General features: G+C 40.9%; 3 protein-coding genes across 3 annotated transcripts in view; 2 read left to right on the top strand and 1 right to left on the bottom strand.

Annotated features, from left to right (window-relative positions):
- Window positions 1-1,051: 1,051 nt before the first annotated feature.
- On the top strand, window positions 1,052-12,107 carry chd1l (chromodomain helicase DNA binding protein 1-like). The gene is made up of 25 exons (XM_062423840.1): window positions 1,052-1,205; window positions 1,433-1,545; window positions 1,834-1,940; window positions 2,051-2,162; window positions 2,247-2,278; window positions 2,804-2,885; window positions 2,999-3,161; window positions 3,369-3,524; window positions 4,657-4,749; window positions 4,841-4,937; window positions 5,146-5,219; window positions 6,241-6,351; window positions 7,020-7,134; window positions 7,235-7,388; window positions 7,523-7,703; window positions 7,901-8,046; window positions 8,635-8,798; window positions 8,891-9,090; window positions 9,263-9,361; window positions 9,831-9,901; window positions 10,120-10,234; window positions 10,814-10,922; window positions 11,036-11,296; window positions 11,602-11,686; window positions 11,927-12,107. Exons 1-25 carry the CDS (start codon window positions 1,112-1,114, stop codon window positions 12,047-12,049), a joined length of 3,057 nt encoding a protein of 1,018 aa, XP_062279824.1. The 5' UTR covers window positions 1,052-1,111; the 3' UTR covers window positions 12,050-12,107.
- Window positions 12,108-13,101: 994 nt separating this feature from the next.
- On the top strand, window positions 13,102-17,605 carry traf3ip2l (TRAF3 interacting protein 2-like). Its single transcript, XM_062424630.1, has 10 exons — window positions 13,102-13,240; window positions 14,774-14,872; window positions 14,999-15,672; window positions 15,818-15,860; window positions 15,958-16,016; window positions 16,110-16,207; window positions 16,315-16,383; window positions 16,686-16,802; window positions 16,900-16,974; window positions 17,123-17,605. Exons 2-10 carry the CDS (start codon window positions 14,808-14,810, stop codon window positions 17,267-17,269), a joined length of 1,347 nt encoding a protein of 448 aa, XP_062280614.1. The 5' UTR covers window positions 13,102-13,240; window positions 14,774-14,807; the 3' UTR covers window positions 17,270-17,605.
- A 1,381-nt stretch (window positions 17,606-18,986) lies between these two features.
- wwc3 (WWC family member 3) overlaps window positions 18,987-21,918 on the bottom strand; it is a 29,400-nt gene continuing 26,468 nt past the window's right edge. The window contains exons 17-23 of the mRNA XM_062424455.1: window positions 21,756-21,880; window positions 21,498-21,645; window positions 21,243-21,407; window positions 21,057-21,149; window positions 20,728-20,958; window positions 20,505-20,632; window positions 18,987-19,660 (exon numbers count right to left, since the gene is read on the bottom strand). Coding sequence (XP_062280439.1) covers window positions 19,594-19,660; window positions 20,505-20,632; window positions 20,728-20,958; window positions 21,057-21,149; window positions 21,243-21,407; window positions 21,498-21,645; window positions 21,756-21,880 — 957 coding nt within the window. The 3' untranslated portion in view covers window positions 18,987-19,593. The remainder of the gene's footprint in view (window positions 19,661-20,504; window positions 20,633-20,727; window positions 20,959-21,056; window positions 21,150-21,242; window positions 21,408-21,497; window positions 21,646-21,755; window positions 21,881-21,918) is intronic.

Consider the following 21,918-nt stretch of genomic DNA (forward strand, 5'->3'; position numbering starts at 1 on the left):
AAACTGCATAAAGAATGAAGTGATCACCAAAAATGACACTCATGTCTCTATTATTAACACATTTAAATTGCCCACCAAGAACTTGTTTTTGAGGTCTAAATGAATCATGTGACCATCAAGCCTTTTGAACTTCCGGCTCTGTAGCTGTTTGGGTTGGTTAGCTCAGGCATGAGGCTCCAAGAACAATAAATCCTGTTAAATATAAATGGGCACATCAAGCTCTTGATGGTAGAACATGGAAGACCGTATTTACTCTCCCATACAACTATGTGTTGTCTAACTAAATCAAATAATTTTTTAGATATTAGATATTTATTATAGATATAGATATTATCCTGTCAACTTCATTATTTGCAAATGTATTCCCTATATAGACGACAAATGCTCTTTTTGTAATAATGACGTAGAAGAAATGTTTTTATTCAGTGTGTATATATGACAAATGTTTTGGGCTGACTTTCAGTTGGATTTTAAAACATATTTAAGAAGGACATTCTCTCAAAGAACATGATTTGTTATTCACATTCAACAATCCAAAAATTTCCAGTAGCTAATGGACAATTTGTCATTAATTTGGTCATTATTATTTTGGCTAAATTCTATATTCATAAAATGAATTTCTTGAAGAAATTACCACGAGAAAATTACCAAAACATTTATTTTCAAACCCTACTAAATCTAAAAACCTGTATCAAATAAAAAAATTAACCAAAACTATTGATTTATGCAAATGCTTCAACTTTTTACCTGAATAACTAAACCTCTTGTGTGTGTTTATTTTAATTGTTTGTGATTGTATTGTTTTTATTCATTGCTCACATGAAAATGACATGACATTGACTGTTGTTGTTTTATTGTTCTTTTTTATGACACAAGTCAATTGTGAAATGTCAACTAGTAAGTCTGAATAAAGTTTAAAAAATAAATTTAAAAAAAGGTCAGTTATGAGGAGTGTGATTGGTTAGGGTTAGGGTGAGAATATCTGGGTCAGCCAATCAGAGGCAGAGTAGGGCGGGTCATAACTTCGTCATCCTAGGAAAAAATACCGCGTCCCGTGCATGTCATAGCTAAAGGAAGTTTGTGTTTATAATAGTCTGGTTGGTCTGGAAACATGTCAGACATTGTGTTAAAGATCAAAAACAGCGTAGCAGAGAAAAAGAAGACGTCTCTTACGCAAAGTGACTTGCAGAAATGGGGTTTAAAAGGTACGGAGACTCTTTAACTTTGTCGAGTTTAACGGGAAGTCATTAACGTTGTCTTCATTCACTCTGCAACATAACTTGCTAACTTGTAAACAGTGCGTAAACTGCGTCAGTCGGTGTATGAGCTTTACACTTTCAGCCTGATCATTTTGATGGCTCTCCTTTGTGAGCTCATATGAGATATTGCTGCTTCTCTTTCTTGGTAAAGTGTCAGCAGTGTTTCCTGACAGGGATCCAGCTCAGAGCCTACCAGCTGGACGGTGTGCAGTGGCTCACTCAGTGCCTCAACAACCAGCAGGGATGCATCCTGGGAGATGAGATGGGGCTAGGAAAAACCTGCCAGGTTTGAGATGATTCCAAAACTTGCACTTCTAGTAGTGTTGCATTATCCCTTTTTTTTAAAACAGATACTAATAACAACGGTAATACTTTAGTGGTCATTGTGACAGTTTCTCTCACTGCTGCACCTCTGCATGTCTACTTTTCACCAGTGTGCAGATGTGAAAAAAAACAAACAAACAAAACACTGACTAGACATTTTGACAGGGAAAACACAGGTGTTACCAATAACATTAATGATGACAACAACACATCTCCTTTCTTTCCAAGTAATCATAATTTGTCCCTTCAGACGATCTCACTGCTGGTGTACATGTCTGGAGCTCTTGGGAAGAACGGTCACTTCTTGGTCCTGAGTCCACTCTCTGTCATGGAGAACTGGAGGAATGAATTGGAACGGTACAATCCCGTTGATATATGCTTTCAGTATATTTAGCTTGGTAGTCTAACCCTGTCCATCACAGACTGTAAACATGTAAAATCCTTAACTTTATATGTGTTGGTTACAGCTTCGCCCCCTCTCTGACTGTGCTGTGTTACAAGGGAGACAAGGACAGACGGGCAGAGATTCAGAGGGAGACAGACACAGATGACTTCCATGTTCTGCTCACTACATATGAGGTCTGTGACTATTTTGTGAGAATGAAACGACCTCAAGTTTCGTCTGTGCTGAAACTGACGTGTTGAAACCTCTCTCATTTTCAGCTCTGTCTCAAAGACGCTTCATTCCTGAGACGGTGAGTGTGTGTTCTGAATTACAAGCATGCCATGTTAGATAACTGCTGGTAGTTACATGGACCAGCAAGGTGTTCTTAAAACTAAAATTAAAGATTGTTGATGAATTAATAATCAAATCTTGCATGACAAATAATCATTTAAAGTAGTTAACTTGCTGTAAATGTTGATGATGAGCTGCTTTTTCATTAGAAATTATCAAAAATGTTGGAGTTCGTTATTGTTGATACAAGTTACATAGAAAGTACTGGTGTTTCTTTAATATGATGTAACTAAATCTATCAGAGAGATATCAAATGTAGTTGGTTTGCCAAAATCAACAGGTGGGTACATTCTGAAAAAGCAGGTGTTTATCAGCACATACTTTTTATTTATTATTTTATTGACTTTAACTTAGAAAAAATGAATATAAACACCAAATGGCACATTACTTCCATGCATACATGTATTTAGGGCTGTGTTAGTTGCCTTTTTTTCTGTCAATCAACTAATTGATTAATAGTCTAATTGCTGTATTCACTGCTCAGGTGGAAGTGGAAGGTGCTTGTAGTAGACGAGGCTCACCGACTGAAGAATCAGAACTCACTATTGCACAAAACACTGACAGAGGTACTGAGCAGCACCTGGTTTCTTGAGTTGTTGTGTTGTTTCCCTGCTGTCATCGCAGTTTTTTTCCTCCCCGACCTCTTAATTCCTTTTTAATTCCTGCGTTTCTCGTGCAGTTCTCAGTTGGTTTCAGAGTTCTGCTGACAGGAACTCCCATCCAGAACAACCTGCAGGAGCTCTACTCCCTGCTGAGCTTCATTCAGCCCAGTATCTTCACAGCAGATGACACGGACAACTTTGTCAACTCTTACTCCAATGTACAGAATCAACCTGCTCTTGGTATAACAGACATCATTTCTAGTATTGTTTATGTCACTAAAATCTGGTTTAGTGTAGATTATATACAGCATTAATTGTCTCATGATGTTTAATCAAAGAGTTGTTGGAAAACATCAGTTACAGACATTGTGATGTATCTGATATAGTGTTGTAGAAAACCCCTGTAGCATTGCATCAATACTGATGTGTCTGTGCTTGTGTTTAAAGCTGCTGAGCTGCAAAGCGTCCTGGAACCTTTCCTGCTTCGTCGAGTCAAGGCGGAGGTGGCTGTAGATCTGCCCAAGAAGACGGAGCTGGTGGTGTACCACGGCATGTCGGCTCTGCAGAAAAAATACTACAAAGCCATTCTGATGAAGGATCTGGGTAAGACCTGTCGTGGAATTGCTGCCAAAACACTGGACACAGACACAAGAAAGAAAGCACAGACACTGATTGATCTGAAGATTAAATGAAGTTATTATTGATCAATAACAAGACAGAACTCACAGAGAAAAAAAGCAATCTTCCATCTTGTTATACAATTTCAAACATCTTTTCTGGTGTTTTTAAGACAAAGAAACATTCTATGATTGGTCAAACTTATCACCCTATATGATTTTACCCAATAGAGGATGACCACGGAGCAGAACATACATGCATATGCACATCCTACACTTGCTAACAACCCCAAAACAAAAGCATCGCGTTGAAAAGGATTCCTTGTCACCTTGCAATGGGTCACCTGCACTTTCTACCTTATTTGGACATGGGCCAAGTTAGAAGACCAGCAATGGGGCTCCTTGAAGATAACAACACACATTCCACAGGACACACAGTGATGAGGCAAAACCAGTGATCTTACATCCATAGTCTTAGATCAAAATGATTAATCCAATTGTTAATCTTTCTTTCACTTTTACAGACCTTTGCACCATGGCACGCCTTAGTGCAAAGGTCTTATAAATCTTGTCGGTGTAAATCTTGGCAGAATGCTGCTTTCCAGGATACACATATAGGAAAGGTTCTTGATAGAGATGCACTAATCAATTGGCCACCGATCGAAAATGTTTTTTAATGGTTTTTCACAGCATGAGTGAAGAAGACAGAAAAGCTTGCACATTGCTAAAATAAGCCATTGAGGAACATCATTGAAAACATTAACTTAATCAGACATTTAAAGAACCATCCACCCAGTGAACATACCCAATGTCAAGGAGAAAAATTGAAGTTATATAAAAAGTTAATTCGATTAAAAAAGGTACAAAAATGTTTGTATGCTGTCAGTTATAATATATATATAAATAAAAGAAATATACAAAAAAGAAAGAAAATATTTCTTTACTATTATTTTTCTTCTTTTTGTTATAAAGAAACAAAATCAGAATCGGCAGGTCAGACTTTTAAAAAATTGGAAATCAAAATTGGCCAATAAATTTGCAATCAGTGCATCTGTGTTCTGTTCATCTTGAGATGAAGATGTAACTGCTGACTCATGAGTATACATCTCTGTTTTCAGAGGCTTTTGGGAATGAACAGGGCAGCAAAACCCGGCTGCTGAACATCATGATACAGCTGAGGAAGTGTGTGGACCACCCTTACCTGTTTGACGGTGAGACGTGCTCAATGATAAACGTGTACTGAAAGGACCGATCCAACATCCAAGTGGGATACAAAAATATTTTTCCTCTTTCCTCACCCAGGGGTGGAGCCAGAGCCCTTTGAGATAGGAGAGCATCTAATTGAAGCCAGTGGGAAACTTTGCCTTCTAGACAGCATCATGACATACCTGCACAAAGGGTTCGTCTCTCTGCTGTTTGTTACTTGGCTCCACCTGGTGGAAATATAGACTCAGTTCATAACACTTTGGTATCTCTGATACCACGTGAACTAGATGCAGACTCAGTATGCTGATCACTCTGAGCAGTCACTTTTCATATTTTAAGTCACCTTTTCCTCCATTAGTAGTGTCTTAATTTACTACTTTTTTTAATGTTTGTGGCTGAAGGGGCCATCGGATCCTTCTGTTCTCTCAGATGACGAGGATGCTGGACATTATCCAGGATTACATGGAGTACAGAGGTGAACAGGGGCTTACAGGAGGGAGTGTTGCAATGTAACAATTCACATGCTTCCTGAAACTAACCATTAATGTTCGAATAATGTTAGTGATTGTTGCAAAGTTTAAAATGTACCTAATATCCTGATTGTCTAACACTAATCATTTCATTCTTTTGAAACATCAAGAAGAAATGCTAAGCCAATTTGTTTTTTATCGCTTTTTTCCAATATTTACAAAACATAATGAAACACAAGACCACTCATTGTAGTAAATCACTAAAAGATACAATCAGCAATCAGCAACAATCAGAACAAAACAAAATAAATGCGGGCAAACTGAATTAGCTGCAAACAGTAAGAAACTGGTATAAGGTGGCACTATTATGTATATATAATACACCATAAATGGGGTAGCACAAAACAAATTGTCTTCTTCCTTTTAGGTTTCTGTCTTAATCTACATCAGAAAATTAGACCAAACTTCATAAAACTTCCCTTTATATTTATTAATCCTTGTGAATAGTGATTAAAAAGGGGCAATGCCATTAATTTGAATCATTCAGCAACATTCAGACTCTTCAGTGCTGGAGAACTATCCTTGAAAGCTTGCCAGTGCAAGTCCAAAATGTTTGTTTGTTTGTTATTTGTTTGTTTATAGGAGAGGCCTGTCTCCTAATAAGCACAGCAGGGTGGCAGTGACCTATGCAGCTAATCTCTCATACTTTTAATAACTTATTTTCAAAAAAGGAGAAACAAAGTAACATTCCTATCTGTTACATTTTTACACTTCATCCATGAGTCCCATTTTTTGAAGTTTAACAGGCCTGTTGATGATTTTAAAGTGTGTAAATTGTGCCTACTTTTTATCTGCTTCAGATGTCTTCTTATATTTTTGCTATAGCTCTTTTAATGATGCTGTTTCTAAGTTCACAGAAGCAGCCATCTTAACTTATCTCTAATCTACTTCCTAACAGCAAGAAGTCAGTGTTTTTTAATTTTCCGCACCACTAAGTGCTAAACTGTGCTTCCCCCCCCCCTTCAGGTTATAGTTATGAACGTCTAGACGGGTCTGTCAGAGGAGAAGAACGAAATCTAGCGGTGAAGAACTTCAGCAGCAAAGATATCTTTGTCTTTCTGCTCAGTACTAAAGCAGGTGACTGAAAGTGAAATAAACGTGTTTCCTTGTTGTGTGTATGTGGGATTAAACTGAACATCACCAGCAATGTGCAATGTACATATTTTGCATTTCATATGTTTTAAGAATGCAGGATATTAGATACGCCACAAACATCTATAGTTCTCTGCTTTTAACTTTGCAGCAGTTTGAGTTGTATGAATTGTTGGTAGAAGCTGTCGAGGCAGTTTCATACATTTTCCATTCTCACTGAGTCTACTGAGCATGCTTCAGGAGATCGTTGAAATAATTGCATCTTATTAAACAAGATTGTGCCAAGAAGATAAGAGAGTAAATATTGTGTCATAAGTCAAAAGGGATGGAGCTGCACTTGCAAGCTTTCTTGCATATCTAAATCTACAGTCAAGTTCATAGAACTAGCTGAGAAGAAAGGGTTACTGATCACACAGAGATAAGAGCTGTGGCAGGATGACACACCGGTGTAAATAAGGCCAGCAACTTTTTCTTACCGTCTTTCACTCACAATGTGAAAGTAGGGAAAAGGAAACCTGGCTTCCTGTCATAGCCGATCACTTTTTATGTGTAATTATGTTAGCTCTGTGTGCACATAAGTGAGAATTGAGTCAATAATAGGTTTGCACTTTTCAGACGTCGTGTTTTTTGACCTGAACAATCTATCTTTGCAGGAGGAGTGGGCATGAACCTCACAGCTGCTGACACTGTCATTTTTATAGACAGTGATTTCAACCCTCAGAATGACCTGCAGGCTGCTGCACGCTGCCATCGGATTGGTCAGAACAGGTGCAGTGTGTGTCAAAAAGTGAATCCCAACAGGCTACACGGTGGGATTTTATTTTGATTGTCTTATGATGTTTTTTGTGCTTATATTCTCTCATAACAGACCCGTGAAAGTGATCCGCCTTCTGGCCAGAGACACCGTGGAGGAGATCTTGTACTCCCGCGCCGTCTCCAAGTTGCAACTCACCAACACTGTTATCGAAGAGGGACGCTTCTCTTTGCTGGATCAAGCTCAGTCAGCTGCAGCGGGACTGCAGGTTGGTGAACTCTCACAAACTATTCATCCAAACCAAATTACTTATATTCAGTTACTGCTGCGCTCCTCACTTCATGTCTGTGTCCTCCTCTTTATTTTCACCGTCTCTACTGCCCATTTACTGGCCCTCCACAGCTCAGTGAGATCTTGAAGTTCGGGGTAGATAAGCTGCTGTCATCAGAAGAGAGCTCTGTAAAGGATGTGCAGCTGGAGAAGATCCTCGGTGCATCACGTGACGGTCAGTGGGTCGACGATGAAGACTCCACCTCGCTCACGGGGGAGGAAGAGGAGGAAGAAAACGACTCTGATGGGCAGAGTATGTTCTACTATCAAGTGATCACATTTAAATCTTGAGTCACTGTTTGTGTTTACAGAATATTCACTGCTTACCTGGTAAATGTGATTATTTCAGTCCGGATGCATTCTGTCAACCTCAACCACAACTTTAACCCATCATTTTTATATTAGTATCAGTGATAATAACTCTCCACCATGCTGTCCTTGTCCCTTCAGGCCACATGTACTACTTTGAGGGGAAAGACTACAGTAAGGACCCCAGCTCTGTGGACCAGAAGAGCTTTGATCGCTTGTTGGAAGAGCAGCTGGCCGAGTTCCAGAAAGCTGCAGGAGAGGGACGAGCTCTACGACACAAAGCCGGGGTAAGATTCTGTCTCGTTCACTCCCAACTTGTGTGAGGGGAGGTACCGACCTCCCAGAAAGCTTTATTCAGGGCACTGAATTAGGTCATGATCGCTCCTGTGGTATGGGTATGTTCACACACCAAAGCAGAAAATTATCCATCGTTTCCTTTTAGCTCTAGTATCTTAATTAGTCACATTTAGTTTATTATTATTATTGTGTTATGCTCATATATGTGCCCTGCCCATGTGGACCTAAGACACCAAAAATACAGTTGCACCAGTACAAATGATAACAGTCTTCCACAACAGATTCAAAAACTATTCAAAGAATGTAACAATGAAACATGAAGTGGACTTTCAATCTTCACTAAATTACAGAACAAACAAAGTCTTTCCTCATCAATAGTTATGTACCATTACCATAAATTCTGCTTTGTTTTTCATGTTCATAATTGAGGTTTGTAGCAAACAGCAAAAAAACACATCCTTCCTTCTACCCTTCGACCTCAGGAACAATGTGCACTGAGCAGCATGAATGTTACTCTGTTGCCTGATTAATGATTATTATACAGCTTCAACAGCAGGATTTTCTTCATGTATTCCCAGGTTTCACTGGCGGTAGCTCTTGGAATTCCAACGAGGAAGAGGAAAATTCTTACTGAGGCTGAGCTGGAACTAAGGCGGCAGAAGAGGGAGGAGGCTGCAGCCAAGAGAGCCAAAATTCAGGAAGACATGAAGAGGAAGCAGCAAGAGCAGAAATACAAGAAAAAGTAAAGAGTAATCAATTAACCCTTCACAGTGTAGACATCTCTTACTTCAGTCCCATGTTTATTCTGTGTGTTTATGTTTGCTTACAATGCAGAATGGCATGGTGGGAATCCTGCGGCTACAAATCAATGTGCCTGCAGTCTGTGGACAGTGAGGAAGAGGAGGAAGATGAGGATGATGACGACTACAGCGTGTGTTCTACAGACTCAGACAGCATGACTATCCAGTATATTCTGGGGGATGTTACTCATCCTCACGCTGCACATGGTAACGCTATCATCGTCCACTGTGTTGGTACGGAACTTTTTTTTTTTTTTTTTACAGTAGCTGATTATTTACCATAGCAACATACCACTTTTTTTTTTACGATAAACAGAAAGATAACTTCGTAAAAAGTACCAGATGTTTCCTCAGTACTGCTTTTCCTGTATGTTTTGTATTTATCAAAGTGATGATCTTTGCACAGATGACTCAGGTCGATGGGGCAGGGGAGGCTTGTTCACAGCTCTAGAGGTGAGATCTGATGAACCACGGAAGCAATATGCGTTGGCTGGCAAGATGAAAGGTGAGATTTACCATAATTGCTTAGAGGTCCCATAGAATAGGATAGAATTCCTCTATTATCAGTGCACGGTAGTTGTGAAGAACCTCAGCAGGTGATGTACACCAAAAATGAAACTAAACAGGAGTTCAACATAATTTGAGCGGCAATGCTGATGGTGCATTCACACATGAACGGCAATTTGCTGTAACCTATAAAACTGTATGATTTTTACCAGCAGCTGAGATATATTGCATATTTTGCTGTAAGTACTGGTAGTCACACAAGTCACAGTCAGTGTTGGGGGTAGAAGCTGTTTTTAAGCCTGTTTGTGATTGGATGGACCTGAAGCATGTAACGGAGAACAGCAGGTCTTTCAGTACGTTGGCTGCTCTGCCGCCATCTGTACGCCATCAGAGATCTTTAAAAGGCTCGATTGTGGTGATTGAATCTTACAAGTGACTGTTTTGAAATACTGTAATATTTCTTTCAGACTTGGACCTCGGAAACGTGCTGCTCTTTCCCATCGACGACAAACAGTCCAGACCGGACGGCCGGGATCAAGTAGGTTCTCTTCTCGGTGAAAGCCAAGCTGTGCACAGAAAGTCTGCAGCCTGGAAATGCTCATTTGCTTTACGGTTCGCATTGCTTCTCTGCAGTAGTAGTGATCAAAAGTGCGATACACCCGGGGTTGGGTTTATGTGTGGTGACAGAATTGTGAAGTTGCGGCAACGATAAGATAACATTTTAACCTGTTTTCGATCTCCTTCCTGTGATGTCAGTTGGCCCTCATTGTAGCACAGCAAAGAGACAAAGCCAACAACCTGTCTGGGATCTTTCTAACTGCGCTGGACGAAGGTCTTAAGAAGATTTACGCTGCAGCCAAAAGAAACAAGGGTATATTCAAGCACTTTTACTGAAAACACATATGTCATTCTTGTCATTGAGTGTTAACATGCAGTAATAATGAGCAAGCTGCAGGTTCACCTTTTGTTTATGCAACTCAAAGATTAAGCCAGAATATAATTGAAATAAATAAAGGGGAAAAAATGGTTATATAAGATGTTAGACTACATGAAGTCAGAGAGCACCTCACTTGCCAATAACACATGCTGTTAATTAGGCCTCTGTAAGGGGAAACAAAGGGTAAGGAAGCCTGTCAGAAGCACGATAAAAGCAGTGTTTGTTTGATTATTGTTAGACTTGACTGACGAGATATCTCAGTGGCGTCGTCTTGTGTGCACAGACAAATTCTTGCAAACACAATTATTGGAGCACTGTTCATGAGAGGAATCTTTTAAAATTAGCCTCAGGTCACGCCCTAGAGAAGACAAACCAATCGACTCACCTCGCTCAAAATGATTCACTACTGAGTCACCCCACTGAGTTTAAACATGTTCCAGTTAATACAAATCCTAACCATCACCCTGCCTTATCTTTGTCCCCCCCCCCCCAAAAAAAAAAAAAAAAAAACAGTAAGTGTGCATCTTCCACGCATCGGCCACTCCACCAAAGGCTTCAACTGGTACGGCACAGAGAGGCTAATTAGGAAGCACCTGGCTTCCAGAGGCATCCCTGCATTCATGTATCCTTTTTTTTTTTTTTTTGCTGATGTTGAAATCTAAAAAGTGACATTTCTCAGAATCCATCAACCTCAAGGGTCGGAGTCATTTTCCCTTAACGCGACACGACCGACAGATACTATCACAGTCGAACTGCTAAGAACACAGCTACACCCCACACAGCCACCTCCACGACCTCAGCGCAAACATCCTCCCCTGAACCACAGCTGCATGACTCCAGCAGGTTGACGGACGAGGCAGAGGCAGAAACGGCGGGCCCTTCCACTCTTGTCCAGAGCGGAGGCCCCACAGAGCTCCCCAGTTTCATGAGGGGGGTCTGTGTGTTTTTCTACAATCTACCTGCCTCTGAGAGGAAGAAGCTGGCTCGCTACCTCATCACATATCCTTTCATCGCAGTATTGTAACATTGAACTAGAGAAATCCTGATAATCACGAGGTAGTTTGTTGTGAGATTAATGTTTGTCAAGATTAGGCATCGTCCCGTGACATGAATCTGACACATAATGTGCAAGTTAAACTAAAAAGCAAACCGTTTTTAATCTCAATATCAGAGCTTACATCTTTGTGTGTTTACATCTACAGCTGGTTTTTTCGGGTCTTCTTGTTTTCACAAGATAAATACGGAGATGTGTTTATTATTATCGTGCTGTGTGAAAATGTCAAAGCTCCTTAGCTGCGGTGCACTTATGATGGAAATGAGGAGGAGATCATGAGTCCGGAGGTCACCCACATAGTTGCGGAGGTGGAGAGCAGCATCCACTCGCAGGTTAGTATCACACTGATCGTAATCTCGCTCTTGACTTTTACAATTCTTTCCCCTTCATACTTATTTTTAAGTGGTAAGGGGAAAAAAAGTAGAATAATGCTGTGGTAAATGTTCAGGCTGCCGAAAAAGAAGTTTAAAAAGCCTCCAAGCGAAAGCACTACAGTGTCCTTACAGCAAAGTATGGTGATGAAAACCCAATAAGAGTTTTTAATTTTGATGTGTATGATTTGTGTGGAACAGGAGCTCCAGGATCTGGTGTTTGAGTACACGCAGGCTGTCCCTGTGCAGAAGGCCTGGCTTGAGTCCTGTTTCGCCAAACAACGAAAAGTCAACACTGAACAGTTCCTACATGTGCTCAGATAAAACACTGTCATTGTTTCATTGTTTTGTTTTTTCAACAATTTTTTTAGTTTTTTTTTTTTACAAAAATGATCCTTTTGTTTTAGCTTGAATTAACTCTGCTGGCTGTTAGAAAATGCACTGAATGTCAAAATAATTTGTAATTTCTGATTTATGAGTGAAATAAATGGTTTGGGTTGACACTTTTGCTGGGTGGCTGTTGGCTTAGTTCTGGTTTGTGTAATATGAGTCAAATGTGTGTTTGTAGGTTTATCATAAGCTACTTTCAGGGACAAATTTCAAATTTGGATTACGGACCAGTTACTGAGGGTAAGCTTGTTCAATTGGCAACAAAAGATGAATTTTGGGTCAGTGTTTAAAGTTAGGGTCAGGCAAGTAGTATTTATGGTTAGGGTTATGATATGTCTCCATATCGTAGTATATGTATCGCCACTATGTGTCCGTGTAATGCTGCTGCTACACTGTAATTTCCCAGCTTGGGATCAATAAAGTATATCTATCTATCTATAGGAAATTAATATAATGCTTTATAATGTCCCCAAAAGTGACCTAGGACTGTGTGTGTGTGTGTGTGTGTGTGTGTGCAGATATAAGTTTACTTAAGTCACTTTTGGGGTATCGACATAGACTTACATTAATTTCCTGGAGACTTACGTTACCCTAACCACAACCACTTGCTAACCTTTAACCTAACATTAACCACTAACCCCAAAATCAGTGTTTTACTAATTAGGGACTCAGCTTTTGATCTTTAGTCTGGTATGTCTCTCTGAAAGGGATTTACACAAGTCATATGACCATGGCCACTTTTGGGGACATTGCATTGACTTACATTAAATTCCTGGACACTTTAACCACTGACCAAATAATCAGCTTTTTCACCAAGTAACTGTTCCTAAGTCTGAAATGTGTCCCCCAAAGTAGCTTATGACAGACATGACACACACACGCACGGTGTGTAAAGGTGGAGCATGTTGGCGGGGCGGTGCTGCTGAGCGACAAACTGAGGCACAAACTCATCCAGCACTTCGATGCAGTTTCATCAGTGTCGGGCTGACGGCAAAAAAAGACAAGTGAAGTGTTTACTGATATCTAACTAAAAGTCGTCGTGTCGGGGAAAGTTTTGACGTTAAATGAGCGTAAACGGAGGAGCCTGAGTTACCTGTAGGAGACGCAGCACGTTGAACAGCGAAGGTAAATTGCGTAAACTATAATTATGTCACCTGTTAATGAGCAGTTTGTTGCACTTTGGCGAATAAAAACATTGGTAAAGGTTGTAGCGTAGTTTTAACGCTTAACATAAGTACATTTAGTAGTAAAGCCTTTAATTATTTGGGTTTTTTATTTAATTCATAGCCTGTGTATTCGGGATAGCTCGTGAGCCCGAGTGAAAGGTGTTACTAGCAACTGAAAGCTATAGCCTACTGCGGTTTAGTTGTGTGAAAACTCTACTCATACCCTAATTATGTTGCGTATATTGTAACTTGTAGTTTAACATTCTTTAAGTCAGCATGAAGTAGAAGCACACGGAGACATATCTGGGTCAGTCACAGTGGAAAGTGCAGCCGACTGTGTGTGTGTGTGCGACCACAAAGAGGCTTTTAATGAGTGTGTATTTACATTTACAGGAACAGTAAGATGTGTGGAAGGTAAAAACCCACTTAAACTGACCTTATACAGGCCTAAATTCATGTTAAGTAGCATCGTGGCTTGTATGTGGTGAAAGTCGGTTAAGGAAAAATGAATCTACGTTTCCCTAAAAATAACTAAACGTGTAAAATTGGGAGGGGCTTTGACCCCCTTTGTTTACCATCACTTCACCCAAAACAGACTTGTAATACAGGACTTTGAATGTGTTTACTGTACGTGGGAAATGTGACGTCTGCTGTTATAAATGATGCGTTGAAGTGCAGTGAGGATATTTCAGTTATTATCTTAAATCGCTCGTCATTACGCACAGTTTTTTATCTCTTGGACGTTTTTGTGGTGTCAGGTTTTTTTCCCCCATCCAAGTCTTGTTTCTGTTCGTGAGAGGCAGCATTTCCTTATTCCCACATATGCGTTGATTTATTACCCACTACATATTTCAAGAAAAAGTCCCCGTGTGGGAGACACACACTGTCATGTACTGAATGCTCGCTTCTGTATATCAAGGAGACTCCAGCAGGGGTGGAAATGACTATTAAAAAATGTCATCTGTTAAATGTCATCGTGTGTGAATATGCAAACAGAAAGGTGTTGTCCTTTAAATCAGATGTTTGGATGTTTTTTTCAGCTGTATCACTGTTCTCCAAATGAAAACTGAACATTGTGTCCATACAGTCTGAGTTAGTCATATCAAGTGGATATCTGACACAGATATCCACTGTCTTTTGTATTTTTAGCATCAAATTCCCTCTTTGTGTTGAACTGTGGTGGAAGTATAGTAACAAAAACAGGGACTTGGCACTAAAAAGACTAAAGTTGAATTGATATCTGCTTGATTTTACTCATTTGAAGTTCAGATACAATTTTAAATACATTTTAACCCAGAAGGAGGACTGTGGAATTGTGTCCATCATCACTTACATTGTAAGTACATATTATAAAGGGATCTTCTAAAGGCCAGTATAAACAGGAGGAATAATTACAGCAAGAAACACCTGTTTCAATGATCAATTGGGCTCCAGATTGTTTGATAAGAAAAAATGTTAATCTGTCTTGTAATTAGACACCTGTCCTCAAAAGAATTTCAGGTGCAGCTTAAACCAGACACACATGGATGTCAGGAGGGAGAACCCAAATAATGCTGCCCACTTCAATCTTCTCAGCTTCAGCACCAAATAGGTGAGCTTGACGACAAGTATGCTGTTAGAAAATGCAGCACAGTACACAAACTGACGTCCTTTTTACTGTTTGGTAGTGTGGGTGTAGTTGTGATTATTAATAATTCAAATTGTTTTTCGCTCACAGTCACGTCAGCCAGCTGAGCAGGTACCTGAGCAACCACCAAAATACACCTGAAGAAGACGATGAAACCATGAGTACAGAAGAGCGAGAAGCCGCTGTCGTCCAGAAGCCGGACTCCACATCTCACCCCGATGGACAAGACCCCCTTCCTGAGCACGCCACGCTCGCTGATGACTCCCTACTCAGTAGAGAGAGGCTGAACATAGAGCAGGAACACAAGCACAACCACACTGTTCCCATGCCCAGCCCTAGCTACTGCACATACCAGCCTCCTCGCTGCTTGCCGGCTGGGCATAGCCAGCCGACTCCTTTCCCCAGCCAGGTTGAAGGCCCCTGGCTCCACCCGAGCAGCAACTGGTCACAGTATACCAACAGCCTGCCGTCATATCTGAGCCAGAAAGATTACTCCAGCTGTCCTGGAGACAGCAGCACCTCCAGGTACAAGTTCCTGTCCCTCCCCGGCAGACACAGCACCAGTATGACCAGCCTGGAGCAGCCGATGTCTTTGCGCTCCAACCCGCCGTCGGCCGACTTTGGTCACCACACCCTGTCTCCGTACTCGTGCCCGCCACCTGGTGCGGCTTGCTGCGCGCAGTGCCCTCCGGAGGCCTTCAACAGGGGGCCTGTGGCCAACAAACACTTCTGGCCTCAGTATCACCCAGCTTATGGCCCATACTGTAAGTGTACTGCACTATTTATCCACCCTGACTCAGCCCCATAATTTATCTCATTCAGAACAGTAAACGTAGTGTGAGCTGTGCTACTCCCCATCATATCACACTGTGTGAAGGATTTTTCTCTAATATCTCTTATCTGCTTCAGATCAAGGTGACTGCAGACTTCCTGGAGCTGGATACACACAGATGTGAGTTTTTTGTTTAAATTATAATCCTGCGTGTTACTACTTGTTTGAATAACACAGCTCACATGTCGAATATCTGACAATCTTTAACTCTGTGCAGTGGCCACAATGCTCCAGCCCCAGAGAAACCTTACAGCACACCGCTGTCACTGGAGCAGAGTAAGTGTTGACACCCAGATCTGCAGATAAGGACATTATTTACTTAGATGCTGCACACTCTTTTCATTATGTATGTACTGATCTTGAATACAGGGAGGGTCTTTGTCACCTATGAAGCCGACGACGACAAGCATGTCAAGGAGATCATCAACTTTGTTGCTCTGCTGCGACACAACGGTTTTGATACTCATGTACGTACACATTTTTTTGTTCTAAATGAATGTTTTGGCTTATTGGTTGTAGTTTTGAGTTTTGTTTTTCGGGTAAACTTCCTGACTGATGTTTTAATTGGTTTCAGATTGACATTTTTGAGCAGCAGTTCAGGAGCATAAGCAAGATAGACTTCATGGAGCGGTACCTCAGCGAGGTAAAAACAGTCTGATATTTCATTAATTCAATTCTTAATTTCTATAATATAATAATAATATATTATATAATAATAACTCTTCATGTTGTTCTTAATACAAGCCTCAAAAGCTTTAAATAGAATATTTCAGCTGTGAAAGTTGTTGTGACATCTCGAGATAATCAGAACGTCAGGGTTCATTTTCTCTCTGCAAGGCTGAACATGTTTTAATAGCACAAGAATGAAAATAGCTCACTGACATTTTAAAGTATCCATCATCATCATAATTATTATTATTATTATTATGCTGTCCTGGCACCCAGAAAGAGTATCTGATCATCATCATCATCAGTCCCAAGTACTACGAGACGGTGACGGCTTCCCCTGTTGGCCTGGAGAACGACGAGAGGACCTTCAACACCGTCTACATACATAAACAGGTTCATAGCCCCTCCTGAGTCCAGAATGAACACAAATATTCACTTTGATATTTACAGACTGTAATTATGTACTATTGTTTTTTTGTTTGTCTTTCAGCTCCAGAATGAATTCATCCAGAATGGAAGCAAGAATTTCAGGTTTATTCCCATTTTATTCCCCGGAGCTAAAAAGGTTGGTATTGTATTACACGTCTCACTTTATTTCTGCAGTTCTCCTCACTATGACACTCACGTGTACAATAACATTAAGATGTTAATCTATGATGTAAATGAACCCTGAAACTTCAACCTGAGTCTCTTTTCTTTAAAAAAAAAATCAGTGTCACGTCCCAAACTGGCTTCAAAACACACATGTTTATGGATGGCCGCGCGATCGGGACGACATTCTGAGGCGGCTGATGAGGGTGGAGAAATATAATCCACCTCCCATTGGGGAACTGCCAACCATTGTTTCCATCCCCATATAAAATCCCTGAAGATTCAGACTGGAACTGAAACCTGATACTTTCTCTCTGGAGAACTACATTGTCGAGGTGGACAGGAACACACGTGGAGCGGAGTGTATTTTATTTTACTCTTGTGTTAAATGTGATCGTGTAGAGATGGTACTTTTTTTTTGTGATATTAAGGTGACTCATGTGAACTTCTCCCCCTGGGATATGTTGCATAATTGTAGGTCGCTCCTTTAGATTCCATACAGAGACTGAAAAATAGTCCGATTATTACGGTTTATTTGCAGTGGGGAGCAGCAGGGCTGTCATTATGAGATATTGACATATTTCCCACCAGTACACACTCCTCATTGTTGCCATGTTGTCTCACTTATTACAGTGTTTATCTAATGCAAACAGATGTACGAACTGGATGGAGTCACTGGTATGATTTTGAAGAGTGAACATGACAGGCACTGCATTAAAATACAGTTTACTTTGTTTGTATGTTTTGGTGCACGGTAGCTTTTGTTTAAACAGTGAGGCTATAGACTTGTCGTTGCTTCGTTATCAGTGTGTGCAGATTTTTTTCAACTAAGCAGCATCCAGAATTATGCATCGTCTTCAATCCACTCATATTACATAATAGTCAGAACTAAATTATTTTTTAGTAAAATGTGCAAAAAGGTGGTTTCAGTGGTTAGCCAGGTGCTAGCTTGCTGGATGGTTGTTCTTAAAAAGGGGCCACATTGTTGTTTCTGCACATTTTCAGCCCATTTACTACAAATAACAAACCAACAGTTGTGGCTGTGGGTTTAACCTAAATCAAGGTTAGTCTCTACAGTTCGATTTTCATTGTGTACAGAAAAACTAGAAACCACTGCAAAAAACTGCATTGAAAAAAAAAAAGGTTAAAGCAAGCAAAAACTGATACTGTGATCATTTAATTATTTGGTTATAGAAGTCGATGTTACAGATATATCAAGTGTATTTCAGCACTGGAACCATTTTAGGGGAATTGTAAACCTAAAAAACAATGTAAAAAATAATTGAATTGAATGGTGTGTTTGCAGGTGATAGTGTTTCGGCCTTACACTAAAATCTGTCTAGGGAAACATAAATCAGTGTTCGTGAAGCTAGTCCCAAACCTGACAGTTAACACAGACAAGCAGAGACCTGAGACTAGTTCGCCTGCAGCGTTCTGAGGGCAACTTTTAAATAGCGAGCTGCATTTTTTTGTTTTGGGAATGAGCCATGAGAAATGTGAAGGTTTAGGTGTGCGTTGCTATTAAGATCCACCAACACAATGCAGGTAGAGCGACATTGATTGCGCTTCTCGTGGCTTATGTTGAACGACCTGAACAGGATGTCGAATTCAAGATAATAGCTGACACAGCTGCCTGCCTGCTGTGCGGTAGGGCTTCTCAAGAATCGGCAAGTTTAGACTCAAATGGGTCATCACCACCATTTGTGGTCACAGAGAAATCACGTGTAACATTGTGACACACTTCTAGAAAATGTGTGTGTGGGTGCAGAACATGATGTGTTCCTCATCCCAGTGTAGGTTAATCATTAAATAAACAGCCGCTCTTAAATTCTGCACCTCAAACACAACTGATGAAAAACCCGAGCGTCGAGGCGTGGTTTAATGGTTTTATCTTCACAAGAGGTAACACTGCAGATGTTCATACAGACATCATAAAAAAATCTGAATACAGTGTTTCATATATTCATCCATATATTGAAAAGTACATGAAATAATATTAATTTTAATAACATAACAGGACAATGACATCTGTAATAAAAGTGGATTACAAAGTGACATTTTATGTAAATAACTCTTAAGAATTAGGTAACAGAAACAAAATGAGATAGTTCCATTTTACTGTATGTAAAAACACTGAAGTGCTATTTGTTCAAAGCTACAAAATACACTTAAAAAGCAGGAAGCGTTTTTTTTTTTTTAATTTCCTTCAAGGAAAAGTACTATAAAATAAGTTACAGTACAGTGAATTTGTCCAAACCGACTTTTGTTCCCGTCTTCCAGCCTTTTGTAAGCACAAACAACAGAAGTAACTCATACAGGAGTAAAGAGATACTGTTTCCTTATGTAAGGTGTCGTCCCCCAATAAAGGAAATGAACAGCCGTGCTGTTGTCGGTAACTGTGTCTAGTGTGTTCATTTTTATAAGTATAGCCGCACAAATGTGAAAATGTGAAACCTTCTAATCTTCCAACATCATCTGCGTGTCGCCCTGCCCGTGTCCTCGGTAGAAGGAACTTTGTACTTCATGAGTTCAGAACATTTTTTTTTTTTTGACAAATACTTCATGTTAAGTCACATAATACAGAGGCAAGCTCTCATACATCATCAGCTGGCAAAGGAGGTATGTTGAACCTTGGTCTTGTGAAAAAAGCCATCTTCTCTCTGCAGACAAAGAACATAATTCAATTTATTTTCATGCATCCTGTGTGGTTGTCAAATGAAAGCTATACACAGATCACCTGCAAATCTTTTTTTTATCACGTTAATCTTTTGGTATGAGCCTGGTGTATATAAGACATGAAAATATTTTAAATTGGGTTGCTCTGTCCCTGAAAAATAATCTTTTTTATAACTCATCTTAACTCAGCAGACAATTTGGGACCAAGTAACTGACACTAAATCACTTTTTCAAACGTGGGAGTCACGTTTGAAAAAAGTGAAGGTCTTATTATCTTTGAGCACTAGATATTTAAGGCATTATGGGTTGTGTGTAGCCTCAAAGTATAAATTTGCAACAGGCTGAGCAGCAGGTGAGGTCGGAAATGTGCTCGGTTGCACCTGTAACCACAACCAGCAGTGATGTCACAGAGCTCTGTTGAATCACTGCAGCGAGATGAGAAACCGTGGCAGTTTCTGATGATTTTGACAGCTAGAGGAAAAAAAGTCTGAAACATTTTATAATCAGGATTGTGTTCTATACAGACGACAGTAAAAGAAACAAAACAAGCTTGATCATTAGCTTCTATTAGCTGGTAGAGTAGTATCATAAATACTTTTATCTTCCTGGAAAAACCCTAGTCGTCATTGTAGGTCATGATAGCAGGCAGAGCAGTATCACAGTAAAAAAGTGTGTGTTTGGATGTGTGCTCCTGACCTAACAGCTACTGAAAGAGGTGTGGATGAAGGTCTACAGTCCTCTAAAGCAGCATATAATTCAACCCTAAGTTAATGTAAGTTGTTTCTGGAGGGGGGGTAGAAACAGTCAGTCAGTCAGGACAATACCAACCTGAATGTCTGCACAGGTAGGGGCTCCTTATGGCTCTGCCCCCTCATCTGCAGAACCTCTTTAGAAGCTTTCCTCAGCCTCCTCTCTGCTGCCTCCTCCTGCCGCTGCTCCTGCTTGCTTTGGCTGGCCTGCGGAACAATAACAAAAAAAAAAGTCACCTCTGGACATGGATGAATCTCACTTGGGTTGTGAAGCAGCTGTTGCGCTGTGCTTTCAGTCTCACCTGTCTCTGGGCCTCTCTGAGCAGGCAGCGGAAGCGCTCGTCCCTCAGGGCCCAGTGGGGAAGCTCGGCGGTCTCCTTGGCTTGCGGCTCCTCCAGTCGTAGCTTCAGCTCCCTCAGGGCATTCAGCTCCTCCATCAGCTGCCTCTGACGCGTCCTGCAGGCCTGGAGATCCAGCTCCAGGTCCAGGGAGGTGCGTGTCGGCTGCTCGGCCAGGGAGGAGCGGTACGACTGCTGCTAACACACACACACACACACATAAACACACCCTTCAGACGCTGGATACTAAACACTCTCACATGTAACCTGCAGGAATACTAATCACACTGTACCTGCTTATATCGCAGCGTTCTCCTTTCCAATGTGTTTCTGACAAAAGGCGATTTCTTTGGTAAAGTTGAACTGTCGCTGTCGCTGCGATACAACTGAAAGGTAAAAATAAGCCATTGTATGTAGAGAAGGGGGAAAAAAGGTAACATGGTAAATATTTTCCTTTTGATACGTTTGCATAAACTCACCCTGCAGACATATTGACTACGAGCTCCAGGAGAGAAAGTCTGAGAGCGAACGATGGTGCTGCCGCGCATGAAAGGTGAGGCGTGACCCCAGCGACCCCCCCTCTCCTTGGGTCGGACTCGCACCGGCTCTGGGAACAGGCCCTCCGTCATGGTGGCCTTCTCCACCTGCAACAACCCATCGACAACACTTTATTGCACCTGTGCCACAGATTCTTAAACTGACTGGTTCCACAGTGCCAACGCTGCAGACTTCACCTTTACTGTAGAGAGTTTACTAGTCGTCTGATCACAGCGCCCTCCAGTGGTGATGCAGATGCCTTCCGCACACAGTCCCTCTGAGCAGGGAGCATTGAACGCTGTGCTGTTGCTGCAGCCGCTGTCTACAGACTCTGCCTGCCAGCTCCTAAAATTGAAAACACACCTTGTCACATATTCTGTAGACAAAAACAAGTGAATTTTGCTACTTTTTGTGTGCCGGTGTGATGGATTAAAATGAAAAAACAATGCTGACACCTCTCAGATGCCACCTCCCCCGGCTCGTCCTTCTTCTGCAGCCTCTGCAGCTCCAGCTCTGCATCCTGCTCCTCCAGGTGGGTGGTGGTGGCGCCGGTGCGTGACAGCAAATTACATACAGTGTCCTGTAACGTCACAGAGCGAAACTGCTCATTCACCTCGT

The sequence above is a fragment of the Scomber scombrus genome, chromosome 8, assembly GCF_963691925.1.
Source record: "Scomber scombrus chromosome 8, fScoSco1.1, whole genome shotgun sequence".
NCBI lineage: Eukaryota > Metazoa > Chordata > Actinopteri > Scombriformes > Scombridae > Scomber > Scomber scombrus.